This window comes from Carassius gibelio, chromosome B25 (assembly GCF_023724105.1).
Source record: "Carassius gibelio isolate Cgi1373 ecotype wild population from Czech Republic chromosome B25, carGib1.2-hapl.c, whole genome shotgun sequence".
NCBI lineage: Eukaryota > Metazoa > Chordata > Actinopteri > Cypriniformes > Cyprinidae > Carassius > Carassius gibelio.
Window position 1 is genome coordinate 1,112,187 of NC_068420.1, and position 19,592 is coordinate 1,131,778.

The following is a 19,592-nucleotide window of genomic DNA, read 5'->3' on the forward strand; positions in this document are numbered from 1 at the left end:
CTGAAGAAGACCTAGAGGACACTGAAGTCTATCACGCTTGTGCTCACTGATACATTGTGTTCAATAAAGATTGTTATTCCTTTGAAATTACCTCTTGCCTGTGTTGTCCATCTGTTGCGGACCTGTGGTGTCGGCTCCTCACGGTGGGGTCTAAGTTAGAGTTCACCCCTGTGACACATACAAGGTCCAACACAAAATGCATTCAAGCCCAAGTTGAAAACCACTGCTTTAGTGAATGACATTACACAAGGTAGGAATGTTGTAATCAAAGATTACAATGAATCAAATAAAACCATTCACCGCTCATTCACTTACCAGTGCACGTAGTGACAAACAAGTAAAAATTAAATCCTGCCTGGAGTGTGACGTGTTTGTGTCCTTTACTTTGCCACCGACCAATGAAAAGACTTGTGCGAGAAGTGAGTGAAAGACATTATGGTAAGTAAAGTTTACATTTAAATTTAATCAGCGACTTACAAATAAGAACAATATAAGCAAATCAAACGAGAGAACAACAATTATCAAGTTCCATGACAAGTCTCAGTTAATCTAACACAGAACTTTTTCTGTTTTTTAATAATACAGCATATTGCTGTAAACTGCAATGCATTCTGGGGTCACGTGTAGGTCTGACTCAAATTTACAGAATTTTGCTGTAAATTTCAAATCTTCAGAGCCGCATCGTTAGGTTTTCAACGGTCGAGGAGATTAACGTTAAAGACAAGAGGAGTGATTCACAACTGTGGTAAGTGACTTCAGTTTTTTATATTTCTTGTTTGGTAGTTTATAGTATATGAATGCATCTACATTCGCGGATTATATTGGTAACCCCAGATTCAAGCATCATCCGTCCGCGGGGCGCGAGGCAGAATTGCGCGGGGTTTCAGTAGCGCGGTCGCGGTAGGATTTCACACATCCCCCGGCGCTATAGCAGCCATGGACAGAAAATCTCTGGAATCCTTCGTTATGAATGACATGTTTCAGTGCTAATAGTTTATATTCACTGTAACTTAGTGTTTATCAGCACACTTCGTCGTGATTATTTTATGATGTAAAACAACTTTGCACATGCAGTCATCTGTTAACACGGGCGCCGAAATAAAACGCGTTTCTAAAGCCTCGCGGTCAGTCAGGGTCGCTCACGGAGGATGTGTGTGTCATATAAATTCTCAGTGGTGCTTTTCTAAGAGGTTAACGTAACCAGTGAGATGTAGATTTTTTTTTGAGCCTTTGCTAACTTCAGGTAACGTTAATGTGAAAACTTTAACAAATCTGTTTGATATAAAGTCTGCTTTGTATAGTTAGCCTAATTTATTACCTTAGGGCGACCAAATACGTTTTCCTTGAAATTATTAAATATGCTATTTATATATATGTGTCTATATTTATGTCGGACGGCAAATCTTATGTGTATTTTGGCACAGGGTGCACAAAGGCACCTTATCAGTGCGGTGACACTTGAACAAATGAACTGATCATGCGCGACACTGACCAATAAACAAACGAGTTGTTTTATTGCGTCTATGACTTGAATCTTATCATCAGTTGTAGTGATGGGAAGTTCGGATCATTTTACCGAATCGGACTTTTGAGTCTCGTTCAGCAAAATGAACGAATCTTTTTTCGAGTCATTTCAAATGAACGAACAACCAGAAGGTTCAGGAAGAAAAAAACAAAGTGCTTGCAGTCTGTTTCACATTAGGAGGCATTTTGCTGCATAATCGATCCACCACAAACCATATACAACTATGGAAGCTCAACTTCCATTAAATGGACTGAAAACGCTCAAGTAACGTTATAGGTCTCAAAACGCTTGCTCTGCGCCAGTGGATACACACCATAGACAGTAAAAGAAATATGTGCATGTCACAGACTGTCTGGGCATGCACTTCCGCGTTTCAGAGATCCGCCTTTTACTTTCCGTCAACATTACATTAAATTAACGTTTAGAAAATTGATTTTTGACATTTGTGAATCAGTTCAGAATCGTCTGCTTATGCATTGCGATACATTTAAGAATCACATTTTTATCCAACCCCTACTAAATATAGTATGTAATGTAAATGTAAAAATCTGAAATGCAAAAAAAAAAAAAATATATGGTATAGGTATTAATTACTATTGTGATATTGATTGTTTTAGGAGACACTTTGACAAGTGGGCACTGGATGCTGAGTATTGAAGGCGAGGTGGTGTGTGAGGGCACTCAGCCCAGTTTCCTGTCCGGCCTTGCCACTCTGTTTGCTGCTTATTACTAGTTTAATCTTGAGTATCAGGAGGAAGCAGTGTGTACCTTGGAGTTCATTCAAAGGTAATGGTTGAATTCTAACAACTTCAGAACCAGCATTTTATAGATAAGTTATATCAGAACATTCCTTTTAATAATGTTATGTTATCAGTGTTCTGTTGATGCCTTTAAAACAATGTGTCTTAACTCGAGAAGAGAATATATTTGTCTCCCTATTTAACACCAGCAAGCTATTGAGTTAAATATGTTTTTTTTTTTATTATTAGTGGACATCTCCAACTTTCTTGGAGGTCCTAAAACCGCTCTTAATTACATATTGTCTGTTTCATGACCCTTTAGGTGCTTTGTGGGCATAAATCCAGAGAGAGGACCCAAAGCCAAGGGAAAAGTGCCATCGAAATAAAAACAGGACAAGTGATACAGAAGAAAATGTGTGGCAGTCAACCCACATGTTGCCACTCTTCTGTGCAAATTCCAATGGAATTTCTGAAATGTAAGGATACACACACACCAAGATTGCGTCTTCCTTTTATTGTTCTCTATCTGCCTTTGACTGTACCTCCCATCCCTCTGTCTCTCTCTGACTGTACCTCTCATCCCTGTATCTGTCTCTGACTGTATCTGTCCTCCCCCTATTTGTTTCTGAAAGTATTATTATGTTTTGTAATATATCTAATGTATTGTCCTCTTTACTCTTTTCAATATTTCTAGTCACACTTTGAATCCTGGGATGGAACTTCATCTGGAGCATAATTGTTATTTGGTTGATTTTTATCTGTTTGATGGAAAGTTTGTATGACTTCTGCAAGTGCGCGGCTCCTTCCGGTCAGTCATGCAGCACTTTTTTTTGTATGACTTGTTTGGCAATATTGGTCTATTCTTTAATGATGAAAGCTATCTGAAAATGTCTTTGTGGTTTTTAAAGGATTAGTTCACCCAAAAATGAAAATTAAGTCAATAATTACTTATGTCGTTCCACACCGTAAGATCTTCGTTCATCCTCACATCACACATTAAGATGTGGCTCAGTGAAGCGTGCATTTCTAGCAAGATCATTTCTTTTTTTCAATGCCCAGAAAGCCTCTAAAACATTTAAAACAATTCATGTGACTACAGTTGTTCAACCTAAATATTAAAACCAAAAACCCCCCCCAAAAAAATTCTAGTGATGGGTGGTCTCAAAACACTGCTTCATGAAGCTTAGAAGCTTTACGAAACTTTTGTTTCAAATCATTTGCTCAGAACGTGTATCAAACTGCAAAAGTCACATGAACCATTGAAATTTCAAAACACTTATGACGTAACGAAGCCTCATTTACTGAAATCATGTGACTTTGGCAGTTTGATATGCTCTGATTTTGTTTTTTGGCACACAAAAAGTATTTTCATTGCTTCATTACACTAAGGTTGAACCACTGTAGTCACATAAACTGTTTTAAATATGTTTTTAGTACCTTTCTGGGCATTGGAAAAGGAAATGATCTTGCTAGCAATGTAGGCATCACTGGGCCATCAGGTTTTATAAAAAATATCTTAATGTGTGTTGTGAAGATGAACAAAGGTCTTAAGGGTGTGGAATGACAGGAGGGTGAGAAATGACAGAATTTTCACTTTTGGGTGAACTGTTTTAATATGACCATGTTGGTCATGTTTCGGTTATAACGCAGTTTGAATATTTCTTTGTGTCTAGGTCCATGATGGCCAATATGTTCCAAGTAATAAAAAAGAAATCATGCCAAAATTTCATATCCATTTTAAAAAAATTAAATAATTTTAAAATAAATAAAAATGTTTAAAATAACATACTTTTTATGTCATTTTTTTAATGTAAATTTGAAAGTGATATATAACATTTTGACCTGTTTTTTTGTATTTTAAAAATGTTATTTTTTGTATTTTTTTGGTGAATTAAGTTATGCATTATATAACACTTTATGCAGTTAAAGTTAAGTCAGCAATAGGGAAAATATATTGTATGCTATCATTTTATATACTTTAATATAGCAAATACACACATGCTTTTTTTCAAAGAATTGCTTTGCACAGTAAACTACTTGAATGTGTGCATTTGCTATTTAAATAATTGTTAAATGCCATATACAATGTATTAAAAATGCAGTATATAATATATTTTTTGTAAAAATGCAGTATACAAAATATAAAAAAATTACTGTAAATTTTACAGTAAAATACTGGCAGCAGGGTTGCGAGCCAGTTACTGTAAATTTTACAGTAGTCTTACTGGGATTTAATTTACAGAATTTTACTGTAATTGAGAATACAGTAAAAATCTGTAAATTAAATTACAGTACGACTACTGTAAAATTTACAGTAACTGGCTCGCAACCCTGCTGCCAGTATTTTACTGTAAAATTTACAGTAATTTTTTAACAGTGTAGGTTTGTCGGACAGGCCTTCCTGCAATGTACGTAGCATGTTCTTCTAGTGTTAGTAGTGATAGTAGAGATCTGAAATCACATAGTGACTTCAAGTGTAAGAAATATTTGAGAACAAGCTATACAAAAAGTAAAGAAAGAGGAGAAAAGCAATACTCAAGAGCCTCGTCTGTGTCCTTGCTCGGTGGAGTCCCGCTGGTAGAGTCGATGGTCTTTACACTCTTCGGTCTTCACACGAGGATGATTCATGCAACCGCTGCTGCAGTGAAAACTACTACTTTTATATTTGCCTGATTACCTGTTATTGAACTCAGCTCGCCACGCCTCACTATTTTAGCAGACCAAAACTGGGCAGTCCCACGATAGGCAAACGCAAAACCAAGCGCCACTTCAGCACGTATTTACCAGGGTAAGACACATAGAAAGTAAAACAAAGTTTCCTAGCAAGGATGATCATGCTGTAGTCTAATGAGAAAATGAGGCAAAACACTTACAAACTGATGTCCTTATCTGTTACTTGACTTTTTCTTCTTCGTTGTAAAGTTGTCATTCATTGTTTATGTAGGAGTATTTTGAGGTTTCATGGAAGGTGGAAATAAAATAGCTTATACTGAAAAATAAAAGAGATCTCAATGTCCTCTTTTACTGAATGGAAGAGGTAACATTACTTTTAATATAATGTCCGCGAGTGTCTAATGTCGTATTTACATAAGATTTTATAATATCTGCACTTTTTAGGTGTTAATAGACGGTTATATGGTTACACTCATATTAATTTGTTATCTTCTTTTTTGTGGTTAAACGTAATGCAGTCTCCTAAAGGAAACAGCGTTATGTAATAAAGACTAGCATACTTATTTTGAGGCCGTTGAATTGGTAATTGTTAAAAAGTAATGTTTTGCATGTAATATTTCAGACTTGTTGAGCTTGTGTCTTCATTGTGCCCATGCTGGGAGTTAACTACACAGAAGCCTGCTTTTGTGTGATGGAGGCGATTTACTAATGCAACAGTGATTTTAAAGGACGACGCTGCCCTGGATGATGTAAAAGATGTCACATACTGTGCTGATGGAGCTTCTTCATGAGTCATGACTACATCAGCTATGCTAAAGAGATCATGAACATTGACAGTGATGCTTGATCTGTATTCATGGACTATGAAACAAACTTTAAGTGTATAATTTGTAAAAACAAAAGGTTTTTCTGTGTTTAGTAGAAGAGTTTACACTGTCATTCATACACATGCTCACATTATTTCACACACACGTCTGTTAAATGCTATAATATCAGTGTTAATGTTGTGGTTTATTTGTGTACTGTCAATACAATACAAATGTAATGATGAGTGCAGGGGTTTAAGGCTGTGTCTTTCAGATGCTGCTACACTAAAGTCCTCAGCATTAAACCAGCATAAGTCAGAAAACTTTCATGGAACACAAATACTATTGACATTTATTTCAGCAGTGAATGAAAGACATCACATCTCACATTGATTAATTGACAACTAAACGTTTTTATATAGAAATACATAGAAAATGTAAAAACTTCATACTGACTCATTTTCCGCATTTTCCCCTAAATGTCCCGAATGGCCACTGGATGTCCTGTGAATGACTGGAGGACTTCTTCATGGATGTCCGCTTTACGTCAAGAGAAACCTAAACGCTGACGTCCAAGTGGCATTTGCAAAGGTCAATTAGAGGACGTCCTAGAGATGTTTTTTTGTTAGCTGGGATGTCATTGAAGTCTGTCGTAGAGCCAGACCATCTGAACAGGGTTCATAGTAACCCTTTGTCTTCCCACATTCAGATTTGAGCTTCAAACAGACAAAACAAAACACTGTTTTACACCTTGAGCATGTAACAGATTTGCAGAATATTGTGCTGTGGTTAATCAGCAAACCACATGTTATACAGGCACGAACAGCTGGACATTCAATATTTGATGCATCTTTTAAAATAATAGTTGCACAATCTCTCAGCAAATCCAGCTCTTTATTGCTGCAGCCTTCATTGTCACATCGATCAGATCGAGCATGTGATCCTTTCCATTCTCTCAAACACTGCCAGCAGAACTGAAAAGTTTTACCCTTATTTTTAGAGCAAATGGTACACTGCACACAGAGATTAAACAGGTCTGATCTCTTGATCAACCAGTCACAACCAGGACACTGGAAGAGACAGAGGGAGTAAATATATAATAACCTAACCATAATTATGTTTTTAAAGACAAAAATGTATAAGAAATGCACTTACATTCTTGATGTCTGCTATCTTTTTAGCAGCATTTTTGGCAAGAGTCTCTTCAAAGAATTGTTGTTCTTCAGGTGTGAGTTTGGCTAATTTATGGACTTCAGTGTAAGACCAAAGATCATTACACTCAGGGCATCTCAGCTCAGCTTTACCATGCAATTAGTCATTTTGTACAATATCACAATGTACAATATTCACTATAAAATGGGTAGATTTAGGTTTGGGGGCAAATTGGTGTCTTAAATATAAATCGCTTATCAATTCAATTATAAAATGCATTGATACAAATATCTTAATGATATAATCAGAATAATAATATAAACGATTTGCAAATATAAAAAAAAGCTAAAATACATACCAATTTTTATGTTTTAAATGCTGCAATATGTTCAAATTATAAATTTTAGCTTCCAAAAAGTACAAACATGTTTTGTGCTTATAAAAAATGTCACTTACTAATACCTACATAATAAACAATGACTGCAATATTTCAATAGTCATCTCACAGTTGGAATCACTTTAGTCAAAAATAGCTGAATCAGTATATTAAATAATATAAATGGAAAGAACAGCGAAAAATAACTGCTTAGGATGTGAATCAATCAGCTGGTATCTGCAGTAGTCTGTTAGTGTCTGTTGTCCAGTGATGTGACCACAGGGTAATTTAGCTCTTAAAACATCTGGATCATCATCACATGGATCTGATGGAGAACAGACACATAGAAAGTTTTATTTTTTCACTCAAATCATTACTTATGGCCTTTTAACTTAATATCTGTACAGTCACAGAAGAACAAAAAGCAGGAAGTGGGAAGAAAAAGAAGAGGGGCAAACAATTCACTCAGGGTCTTTTTTTTGTGCAGCTAATCACAGCACTATATGTGCAAATGATTTATGGACTAGTTTGCTGTTAATGGAAAACATTTATTATTGAAAGAACATCACTGTCACTGATTTTGATAAATCTCTACACGCACTAATTTGTTAATTTATCGTCATTAAATGCCTTGACAATGACATTATTTTGTCGTAAAGTGAAATTAGTAACAAGGTGAAAGATTTAGTCCCCCATTCATTTTTAAATGTTGAAAACAAACTCACCGATATCGCTGGGCTTTTTTACGAGGATAATGCCGCACAAAATGTCCGATTTAAAATATCGCTTCTCGACACTTGACATTTTATAAATTAAACTCTCATAAACAACTGCAGTTTGTTTCACACCACCTGGCGGAGGACCACATGGTGGCGTGCCCAGGGGTCGGCACACCCCCACCTACTAACTCTCTCTCCCCTTCTCTCTCTCCCCCTTCTCTCTCTCGCCCTGTCCCTCTCCCTAGGTCCCGTCCACCTGGCCCTCCTCGTGTCTCGCCCTGGGGGCGGAGCGGGACGGACCAAGGCCGCTTCGCGAATACAAGGGCCCCGCCCAGGGGGGCGGGCCTCGGGGCTGCGGGAGGGGACAGTACTTCCGTCTCTCCGCTCTCTCCACGCCAATTCCCCTCTCCACTCCCTGCCATTGGGGCGGCGGGTAGGTCTGGGCTGGCCTGTTGGCGTTGCGGGGACCCGGAGCATTTCGTGGACAGGTGTCCAGTGATGGAGGTGGAGATGATGGTCCGGGTCCCGGACGACCCACGGGCCACCCCCGGTCAGGCTGGCGAGTACCAAATACCTGTGAGTATCAATGGGGCTACATATCCGGCCTTGGTGGATTCAGGATGTAACCAAACCTCAATCCATCAACGCCTGGTTCAACCGGGGGCGTTGGATACAAGCCGCGTGGTTAAGGTGCGGTGTGTACACGGGGATGTGGTGGAATATCCGGTCGTCCCAATTTGGATTCAATTTCGGGGACAGAAACATAGTGTGGAGGTGGCGGTTAGTCCCCACCTCCGGCATCCAGTAATTTTGGGGACGAATTGGCCCGCGTTTTATTTGTCGGTTTTATTGGGGTCGTTATGTATGGATGCCTCTTGGGGAAATAAGGCACGGAAGGAGACCGCGCGGGTGCAGGTGGGGGAAGCTGAGCCAGGACCGCTGAGGCCGGCTTCAGGGGAACAGAGCGGAATCGGGAGACTAACTCTCTCGGAGCACGATGACTTTCCCCTGGAGCAGTCTCAGGATGAGACGCTAAAACATGCGTTCCAACAGGTCCGCACCATCGATGGCCAGCCTCTCCAACCGGCCCTTCCGCTCTCCTATCCCTATTTTGCCATTTTAAAAGACCGGTTGTATCGAGTGACCCAAGACGCTCAGACAAAAGTGAATACAACCCAGTTGTTAGTTCCCAAGAGCCGCAGGGAAATGCTTTTCCATGCAGCTCATTCTAATCCTATGGCGGGCCATTTGGGACAGGCAGCCACACTAAATCGCCTCATGACCCGATTCTCCTGGCTGGGCATTCATGACAACGTGCTGAGGTGGTGCGCGTCTTGTCCGGAATGTCAGTTGGTGAACCCACCGGCCGCCCCAAAAGCGCCGTTGCGCCCTCTCCCATTAATGCAGGCCCCCTTCGAAAGAATTGGTATGGACCTCATCGGGCCATTAGAGCGATCGGCACGAGGACATCGCTTTGCATTAGTCATAGTTGATTATGCAACACGATATCCTGAAGCAGTGGCCCTCCACAACATTTCCGCTAAAAGTGTTGCGGATGCCCTGTTTCGTCTTATCTCCCGGGTGGGGGTTCCGAAAGAAATCCTTACTGATCAAGGCACGGCGTTTATGTCACGTACGCTACGCGAACTATACGGATTGTTGGGCATTAAGTCGATTCGAACGAGCGTCTATCACCCACAAACGGACGGCCTGGTCGAACGATTTAATCGCACTCTTAAATCCATGATCCGTAAGTTCGTTCAGGAAGACGCCAAAAATTTTGATAGGTGGCTAGAGCCCTTGTTATTCGCTGTGAGAGAGGTCCCACAAGCCTCCACGGGGTTTTCCCCCTTCGAGCTTCTGTATGGACGCCAGCCCCGGGGGGTGCTTGACGTTCTGAGAGAAACTTGGGAGGAGGGACCATCTCAAGGCAAAAACGAAATTCAATACGTAATGGACTTGAGAACGAAACTCCACACATTGGGGCGGCTATCAAGGGAGAGTTTGTTACAAGCCCAGGACCGCCAGAGTCGGCTGTATAACAAGGGAACTAGGTTACGCAAATTTGCACCGGGAGAGAAAGTACTTGTATTACTCCCAACGTCGAGCTCTAAATTATTGGCTAAGTGGCAGGGGCCGTTTGAGGTCGCACGCCAAGTCGGGGATCTCGATTATGAGGTAATACGGTCCGATAGGAACGGGTTGCATCAGGTTTACCATTTCAATCTCCTTAAAAAATGGAATGAGGCGGAATCAGTGATGTTGGCAACGGTGATTGGGGGGGAAGATGATCTCGGGCCAGAGGCGAATCTCAAACCACAATCCCTCGCCCTGGCTCCAGGTGGAGATCACCTCTCGCCGTGCCAACTCAATGATTTAACGAAGTTACAGGCAGATTTTGCCGATGTCTTTTCGCCCCTACCGGGCCGTACTAACCTAATTCAGCACCATATCGAGACCGAGCCGGGCGTGGTAGTTCGCAGCCGGCCGTATCGCTTACCTGAGCACAAGAAAAAAGTAGTTCAGGCTGAATTAGGCGCTATGCTTGACATGGGGGTAATAGAAGAATCCAACAGTAACTGGGCGAGCCCGATAGTTTTAGTTCCGAAGACGGACGGCTCAGTCCGGTTCTGTGTGGATTATCGCAAGGTGAATGCTGTGTTGAAGTTCGACGCGTATCCAATGCCGCGGGTTGACGAGTTGCTTGATCGGTTAGGCACGGCTCGCTTTTATTCGACATTGGACTTAACGAAGGGTTATTGGCAGATCCCCTTGTCTCCATTATCCAGAGAAAAAACAGCTTTCACAACGCCGTTTGGTTTACACCAATTTGTTACCCTTCCCTTTGGCTTGTTCGGGGCACCTGCAACCTTTCAGCGCCTCATGGATAGAATCTTGCGGCCCCATGCGGCATATGCGGCTGCCTACCTGGATGATATCATTATATTCAGTAATGATTGGCAGCGGCATATGCAGCATCTGAGGGCTGTTCTGAGGTCACTGAGAGGAGCGGGCCTCACGGCCAACCCAAAGAAGTGTGCGATTGGGCGAGTGGAAGTAAGGTATCTGGGCTTCCACTTGGGGCATGGACAGGTGCGTCCCCAAATTGATAAGACAGCCGCTATTGTGACCTGCCCACGTCCCAAGACCAAAAAGGAGGTGAGGTAGTTCTTGGGGCTGGCGGGATATTATAGGCAGTTTATTCCTAATTATTCGGACCTCACCAGCCCCTTGACTGACCTCACTAAAAAGGAGGTGCCAGATACGGTCCAGTGGACGGAGCCGTTATTACACTCTCCTGACTTTTCTCTCCCTTTTCTGTTGCAGACAGACGCGTCGGACAGGGGGCTGGGGGCGGTCCTGTCCCAGGAGATAGAGGGGGAGGAACGGCCGGTGCTGTACATTAGCCCTAAGCTCTCAAAGAGAGAGGCTAAGTACAGCACCATTGAAAAAGAGTGCCTGGCCATCAGGTGGGCCGTCCTCACCCTCCGCTATTATCTCCTGGGACGGGAGTTCACCCTCTGTTCGGACCACGCTCCGCTGCAGTGGCTCCACCGCATGAAGGATACCAATGCGCGGATCACTCGTTGGTATCTAGCTCTTCAGCCTTTTAAATTCAAGGTGATCCACAGGCCGGGTCTTCAGATGGCGGTGGCTGACTTCCTCTCCAGAAATGGGGGGGGGGGGCTGCAGGCCGGACGGCTCCCCGGCCTGAGACGGGCGGTGGGGGTATGTGGCAGGGGGGGCGTGGTTTAGCGAAGTCTGCAGCGGGAGAGAGGATCAGGAGATGAGCGGTAAGTGAGTGGTTTGGGCAGAAATTATTATCACCTGTTTCTTGTTCTAGTAATTGGCGTGGAGAGGGTATAAAACGCCAGGAGAGACGGAAGCAAGGGAGAGAGAGTGGGACTGCTGGCGGAAGCCGAGACCGGAAACCGGAAGCCGGAAAGCGAAAGCGCTGAATGAACGCAGCAAAATAGAAGTCACCATATGGTGTTAGAAAACGTTTGTTTTATTTATGTAAATAAATCTACGTCAGCAGTCCAGCCGACCCCTTGTCCTCTTCCTTACCCACACAAACTCACAACAAACTTGCTCATGAGAAGAAGAACAAATAAAAACTAGATAAAAAAGTTTGTTAAGACAAACTTTAAGTTGGCTTGAAAAAGCCTAGAGTGAAAGTTTTAAGCAGTTGTTGCCTGACTAGAGAGTTTGAAAAAGTTTGCAAAGTTAAAAAAGTTTTAAGTTCGATGGCAAGTTACAAGCAAAGTTACAAGCAAAACAGTATGAAGAATTTTTGGGTATAAATTTCACAGATCACTATTTTGCCATACTCACTTACATAAATGAACTAGTGGCCTGCACCCACTAGTAAAACAAATCAGATTTTTGGATTGACTTTGGATAAATTCTTGTTAAAACTACAAAGTAATTCAATCAAGAGCAGTGAGTGATTTACTTTCATTTTCATACATTAAAGACACTGACAGCAGAGCTAGTAAATTAGGCACGGTCCCTTTAAGAGACAATCGCATCCATTATGATGATAAATATCCGATTTTTTTGCAACTCTTTACTTTCACTTAAGACATAACCACTTTATTTTTTCGAACACACTTTCCAAGACTGGTATTTCGACATATTTTATATGTATTTGTTGTCGGTACAAAAGCAAGAAGACTTTGAGCTGCGTCTCTGCTTGCTCCCTGAACACCAGAACACTGCGGTGCTGCATTGAGCTCTTTCGCTTTTCACTCTTTTTTTCTGTTTATTTAAACTGCGGTTTGTATTTGTTCGTTCTGGTGCAGGAGGACGTGAACGTCCTGAAGGAGAGTTCGATTCAGTGTTGCTGATCGCGAGACGCATCTCTCTCTCGCACCAAACACAGCGTGAGTCACCAGCTGCTCAGTTCAGCTTTCCCGCAGCGCGGGGCTGAAGCCAACTTGATGTGTTGAATGCTCGGAGCACGTTATAAAACGTATTCTTAAAATACACATTTCTATTTTAATAAATGGTCATATTAAATCATAGCATAACACATAAGTAGGTACAAAAATAATCAGTGATGCATATGCGACCCTTCTGGTCTCAGTGTAGCTCCCTGCTTTACCATGTTATGCAACGCTGAGCAATCGCTGCGACGTTCAGCCTGACAGAGAAATCTCACAAGCACATATAAACACTCATTTTCATGTGTATAATATATTCTTCTAATTGTTTTGTGCCGTTTCGCTGCAGTGTTTTAATGTGAAAGGCTGTAAATGTGTACTTCAAGTGCAGAGAAATACATCGCGAGCTCACTGTGACGTTCAGCCTGATGATTCAGTTAGAAACCAGCTAAGACCAGCGTGACAGTGGCCAAAACTACTTTAAAACCGTATAATATATTATTCTAATTGTTTTGTGCCATTTCGCTGCAGTGTTTTAATGTGAAAGGCTGTAAATGTGTACTTCAAGTGTTCAGAGAAATACATCGCGAGCTCGCTGTGACGTTCAGCCTGACAGAGAAAATCTCACAAGCACATATAAACACTCATTTTCATGTGTATAATATATTCTTCTAATTGTTTTGTGCCGTTTCGCTGCAGTGTTTTAATGTGAAAGGCTGTAAATTCTCTGTGGACTTAAAGTGTTCAGAGAAATACATCGCCAGCTCGCGAGCAGTTGGCTGCCGCGAATATATCATGTTATTACTTTAAACAGTTCAGAAACGTCTGAATTTAACCATCTCATTGCAACTGTAGGGGCGCAATTTTTCTTTTTTTTTTTTTTACATTTAAAAATTAATAAATAAAAAAACTTTAAGTCTGATCACTCTGAAAAGATATAGCACACACCACCGCTCTATCCCGCAGGTGTCTGCCGAGTTTGGGGCTTGTGGCTTTAAAGCCCTAGGAGGAGTAGCGTTCAGAATTTTTTTCTCAGAAGAATAATAATAAAAAAAATAAATAAAAATAAGTTTAAATAGCATAACAGTATGTTGGCTTGTTGCCAAGCCAACATAACTAGATAAAAAAGTTTGTCAAGACAAACTTTAAGTTGGCTTGAGAAAGCCTGACCAGAAAGTCTGAAAAAGTTTGAAAAGTTTAAGAAGTTTAAAAAGTTTGACTGTTTTCAGTCTGAGATAGATAGATAGATAGATAGATAGATAGATAGATAGATAGATAGATAGAAACAGTCAGAAGATAGATAGATAGATAGATAGATAGATAGATAGATAGATATATTAGAAACAGACAGATTATTGATAGATAGATAGATAGATAGATAGATAGATTAGAAACAGTCAGATTATAGATAGATAGATAGATAGATAGATAGACAGATAGATAGATAGATAGATAGATAGATAGATAGATAGATAGATAGATAGATAGATAGATAGATAGATAGATAGATAGAAAGCCCAATAACCCAAACGACGTAACAGGCAACGCCCCTGACACTCCCGAAGAAGAAAAAAACACCAACTTATATGTTTATGTTAGGCTACTCAGTCAGGTGCTCGCTCACTCAGTACGCGCTGAAGGCTCGTTGCAAAATAGCCAATGCGTTTAACAGACTAGAAAAAGAAGATCCTCCAGTAACCAACAGGTCTGGTGTTTGGGTGCACTTTGGATTCCCTGTAAGCTATAATGGTGATGGCAAGAGAGTGGTGGATAAAAAAACAACGGTATGTCGCATCTGCAACATGACAGGGTACACCAGCGGGAATACAAAAAAAAAAAAAAAAAAACACCAGCGGGAATACTTGAAACATGTCAACTCATTTACGCCGACATCACCTTATTGTGTCAGTATCTGGGAAAAGACGAAAAAAAGGAGAAACATGCACTATCCCTGCAGCATTTAGACACCGGTATTATAGCTTACAGGGAATCCAAAGTGCACCCAAACACCAGACCTGTTGGTTATTTTAGGATCTTATATTTCTGGTCTGTTAAATGCATTAGACATTTTGCAATGAGCCTTCAGCGCGTGCTGAGTGAGCGAGCGCCTTAGGGGCCGTTCACATATCGCGCCTAAAAACGCGTGGAAAACGCTAAGCGCGTCTTTCTCCTCCTTTCCAAAGCGCTCGGGCAGAAGCGCTCATGAGGCGTCTGTCTTTGCTAAGCAACAATGACGTGCTCTCTCCATGAGACGCGGAAATTTCAGCAAAGGATAAATGGATTTGCAGCTCTAAAAATCGCTTGCAGTAGCTCTGCTACTAAATTTATTTCAAAATTACAATCCATATACAACTATGATCAGCTATTCCTTCATCTTGGCTGAGTTTTCAACGTTGTTACGGGAAAGGATGAAGCTGATTGGTTAGTTCTTGTCACATGACCCGCGGTGCGCTTGCGGCATTCTGAAAAGTTGAGATGTTTTTGCATTTTGCTGTATCTAAAACGTACCGAACCGAACCGAACCGTGACATCAGTGTATCGTATCGAACCGAACCGTGAATTTTGTGAACCGTTACACCCCTAATAGATAGATAGATAGATAGATAGATAGATAGATAAGAAACAGTCAGATTATAGATAGATAGATAGATAGATAGATAGATAGATAGATAGATAGATAGATTAGAAACAGACAGATTATAGATAGATAGATAGATAGATAGATGTATAGATAGATAGATAGATTAGAAACAGGAAGATTATAGATAGATAGATAGATAGATAGAAATAGTCAGATAGATAGATAGATAGATAGATAGATAGATAGATTAGAAACAGACAGATTATAGATAGATAGATAGATAGATAGATTAGAAACAGTCAGATTATAGATAGATAGATAGATAGATAGATAGATAGATAGATAGATAGAAAAAGTCAGATGATAGATAGATAGATAGATAGATAGATAGAAACAGACAGATAGATAGATAGATAGATAGATAGATAGATAGATAGATAGATAGATAGATAGATAAGAAACAGTCAGATTATAGATAGATAGATAGATAGATAGATAGATAGATAGATAGATAGATAGATAGATAGATTAGAAACAGTCAGATTATAGATAGATAGATAGATAGATAGATAGATAGATAGATAGATAGATAGAAAAAGTCAGATGATAGATAGATAGATAGATAGATAGATAGATAGAAACAGACAGATAGATAGATAGATAGATAGATAGATAGATAGATAGATAGATAGATAGAAAAAGTCAGATGATAGATAGATAGATAGATAGATAGATAGATAGATAGAAACAGTCAGATGATAGATAGATAGATAGATAGATAGAAACAGTCAGATGATAGATAGATAGATAAATAGATAGATAGATATAATAATAGATATATAGATAGATAGAAAGAGTCAGATGATAGATAGATAGATAGATAGATAGATAGATAGATAGATAGATAGATAGATAGATAGATAGATAGATAGTGTCACAGGACGAGCACAAGACAGACACAGTGGGCGTGGCGTCAGGCCTCGGAGAGGCTTTTATTAACAGAAAATCAAATAAAACATGGGATAAAAGTGGCCAAAGGGGAAGAGTGTCCAAAATAAACAGGGAATCTGGTGTCCTCGTAGTGCTGCAGGGTTCGTGTGGGTTGGGCAGTGTTCATCGAGGAAGGGTCCATGTAAGGGGCGGAGTCCGGTGGCCGCACGCACTCCCCTCTTCGGTCCGGGGCGCGAGGGGCGGCGGCTTCCTCTAGCGGCCACATCACTCTCGTTGGCCGCGGCGCTGGCAGGGGATGGACGGCCCGGCATCCTGGCCCGTCGGCCGTGTAAACGGGTGCGGTTCTCTTCCGGATCGCGGGTCCGGCAGCTCACGTCTCTTGTGGCGCGGGAGTCCCTCAACGCACCCTTCCTGGACCCACGAGGACACCAGTGTGCATGCACGGGGAAGAGACCGGTCTCCCGAGGAGAGGCGCGTTGGGCTTTTAAACAGCGGCGGTGATGAGGCTTCATTTCCTTCAGGTGTGCCCCATCACACGCCGCCAGCCCTGACTCGTCCAGCGCCCCTCCTCTCACACACCCACTCCAGTCGGGAGCCTGGTGAAGGGCGGCGATTTAGGACGGGGTGCCGGTGACAATCAGGGAGGAGGCAGCTGACTCGTCACAATAGATAGATAGATAGATAGATAGATAGAAACAGTCAGATGATAGCTAGATAGATAGATAGATAGATAGATAGATAGATAGATAGATAGATAGATAGATAGATAGATTGATTGATAGAAACAGTCAGATGATAGATAGATAGAGAGAGAGAGAGAAAGAGAGAGAGAGAGGGAGAGAGAGCGAGATGAGTTTGACTGGGTTAGTAATAGTACATAGTCTCATTGAGTCTAATGGGCTTCAGTTTGTTTAGATTTGAATTTTTGACGGTTGGAGTTTTCGGAATGTTCAGTTGAGCAGAGACATTTCAATGCAAGTCAATGGGATTTTTATAATTTTTAATCTTCAGTTTTATGAAAACTATAAGTCGAATCAGTCTTAAAAGATATAGCACACTAAGTCAGATCAGTCTGAAGAGCTTGGCCGAGTTTGGTGGTTCTAGCTTGAAAGCTCTAGGAGGAGTAGCGTTCATGTTTGGGTGCACTTTGGATTCCCTTTAAGCTGTAATGGTGATGGCAAGAGAGTGGTGGATAAAAAAACAACGGTATGTCGCATCTGCAACATGACAGGGTACACCAGCGGGAATACAAAAAAAAACAAAAAAAAAAAAACACCAGCGGGAATACTTGAAACATGTCAACTCATTTACGCCGACATCACCTTATTGTGTCAGTATCTGGGAAAAGACGAAAAAAAGGAGAAACATGCACTATCCCTGCAGCATTTAGACACCGGTATTATAGCTTACAGGGAATCCAAAGTGCACCCAAACACCAGACCTGTTGGTTATTTTAGGTTCTTATATTTCTGGTCTGTTAAATGCATTAGACATTTTGCAATGAGCCTTCAGCGCGTGCTGAGTGAGCGAGCGCCTTAGGGGCCGTTCACATATCGCGCCTAAAAACGCGTGGAAAACGCTAAGCGCGTCTTTCTCCTCCTTTCCAAAGCGCTCGGGCAGAAGCGCTCATGAGGCGTCTGTCTTTGCTAAGCAACAATGACGTGCTCTCTCCATGAGACGCGGAAATTTCAGCAAAGGATAAATGGATTTGCAGCTCTAAAAATCGCTTGCAGTAGCTCTGCTACTAAATTTATTTCAAAATTGCAATCCATATACAACTATGATCAGCTATTCCTTCATCTTGGCTGAGTTTTCAACGTTGTTACGGGAAAGGATGAAGCTGATTGGTTAGTTCTTGTCACATGACCCGCGGTGCGCTTGCGGCATTCTGAAAAGTTGAGATGTTTTTGCATTTTGCTGTATCTAAAACGTACCGAACCGAACCGAACCGTGACATCAGTGTATCGTATCGAACCGAACCGTGAATTTTGTGAACCGTTACACCCCTAATAGATAGATAGATAGATAGATAGATAAGAAACAGTCAGATTATAGATAGATAGATAGATAGATAGATTAGAAACAGACAGATTATAGATAGATAGATAGATAGATGTATAGATAGATAGATAGATTAGAAACAGGAAGATTATAGATAGATAGATAGATAGATAGATAGAAATAGTCAGATAGATAGATAGATAGATAGATAGATTAGAAACAGACAGATTATAGATAGATAGATAGATAGATAGATAGATAGATAGATAGATTAGAAACAGTCAGATTATAGATAGATAGATAGATAGATAGATAGATAGATAGATAGATAGATAGAAAAAGTCAGATGATAGATAGATAGATAGATAGAAACAGACAGATAGATAGATAGATAGATAGATAGATAGATAGATAAGAAACAGTCAGATTATAGATAGATAGATAGATAGATAGAATAATAGATATATAGATAGATAGATAGATTAGAAACAGTCAGATTATAGATAGATAGATAGATAGATAGAAAAAGTCAGATGATAGATAGATAGATAGATAGATAGATAGATAGATAGATAGAAACAGACAGATAGATAGATAGATAGATAGATAGATAGATAGATAGATAGATAGAAAAAGTCAGATGATAGAAAGATAGATAGATAGATAGATAGATAGATAGAAACAGTCAGATGATAGATAGATAGATAAATAGATAGATAGATAGATAGATAGATAGATAGATAGATAGATAGATATAATAATAGATATATAGATAGATAGAAAGAGTCAGATGATAGATAGATAGATAGATAGATAGATAGATAGATAGATAGATAGATAGATAGATAGATAGATAGATAGATAGATAGTGTCACAGGACGAGCACAAGACAGACACAGTGGGCGTGGCGTCAGGCCTCGGAGAGGCTTTTATTAACAGAAAATCAAATAAAACATGGGATAAAAGTGGCCAAAGGGGAAGAGTGTCCAAAATAAACAGGGAATCTGGTGTCCTCGTAGTGCTGCAGGGTTCGTGTGGGTTGGGCAGTGTTCATCGAGGAAGGGTCCATGTAAGGGGCGGAGTCCGGTGGCCGCACGCACTCCCCTCTTCGGTCCGGGGCGCGAGGGGCGGCGGCTTCCTCTAGCGGCCACATCACTCTCGTTGGCCGCGGCGCTGGCAGGG

General features: G+C 40.8%; 2 protein-coding genes and 1 long non-coding RNA gene across 4 annotated transcripts in view; 1 reads left to right on the forward strand and 2 right to left on the reverse strand.

Annotated features, from left to right (window-relative positions):
- The window catches only part of LOC128014662 (uncharacterized), a 109,114-nt gene that overhangs the window by 22,644 nt on the left and 66,878 nt on the right, over positions 1-19,592 (reverse strand). The window lies entirely within an intron of this gene.
- LOC128014676 (uncharacterized) lies at positions 617-3,193 on the forward strand. Of its 2 annotated transcripts, none has more exons than XR_008183613.1 (4): positions 617-745; positions 2,143-2,311; positions 2,588-2,741; positions 2,960-3,192. It is a non-coding gene; the product is annotated as an uncharacterized LOC128014676 (long non-coding RNA). The 2 variants fall into 2 exon arrangements; XR_008183612.1 differs by lacking the exon at positions 617-745 and adding an exon at positions 1,447-1,789 and having other exon boundaries at positions 2,960-3,193.
- On the reverse strand, positions 6,318-7,052 carry LOC128014020 (E3 ubiquitin-protein ligase RNF19B-like; the record flags this gene model as incomplete). The annotated part of the gene is made up of 2 exons (XM_052597261.1): positions 6,318-6,814; positions 6,900-7,052. Coding segments are annotated over 2 exons (615 nt in total), but the record flags the coding sequence as incomplete, so codon positions are not given.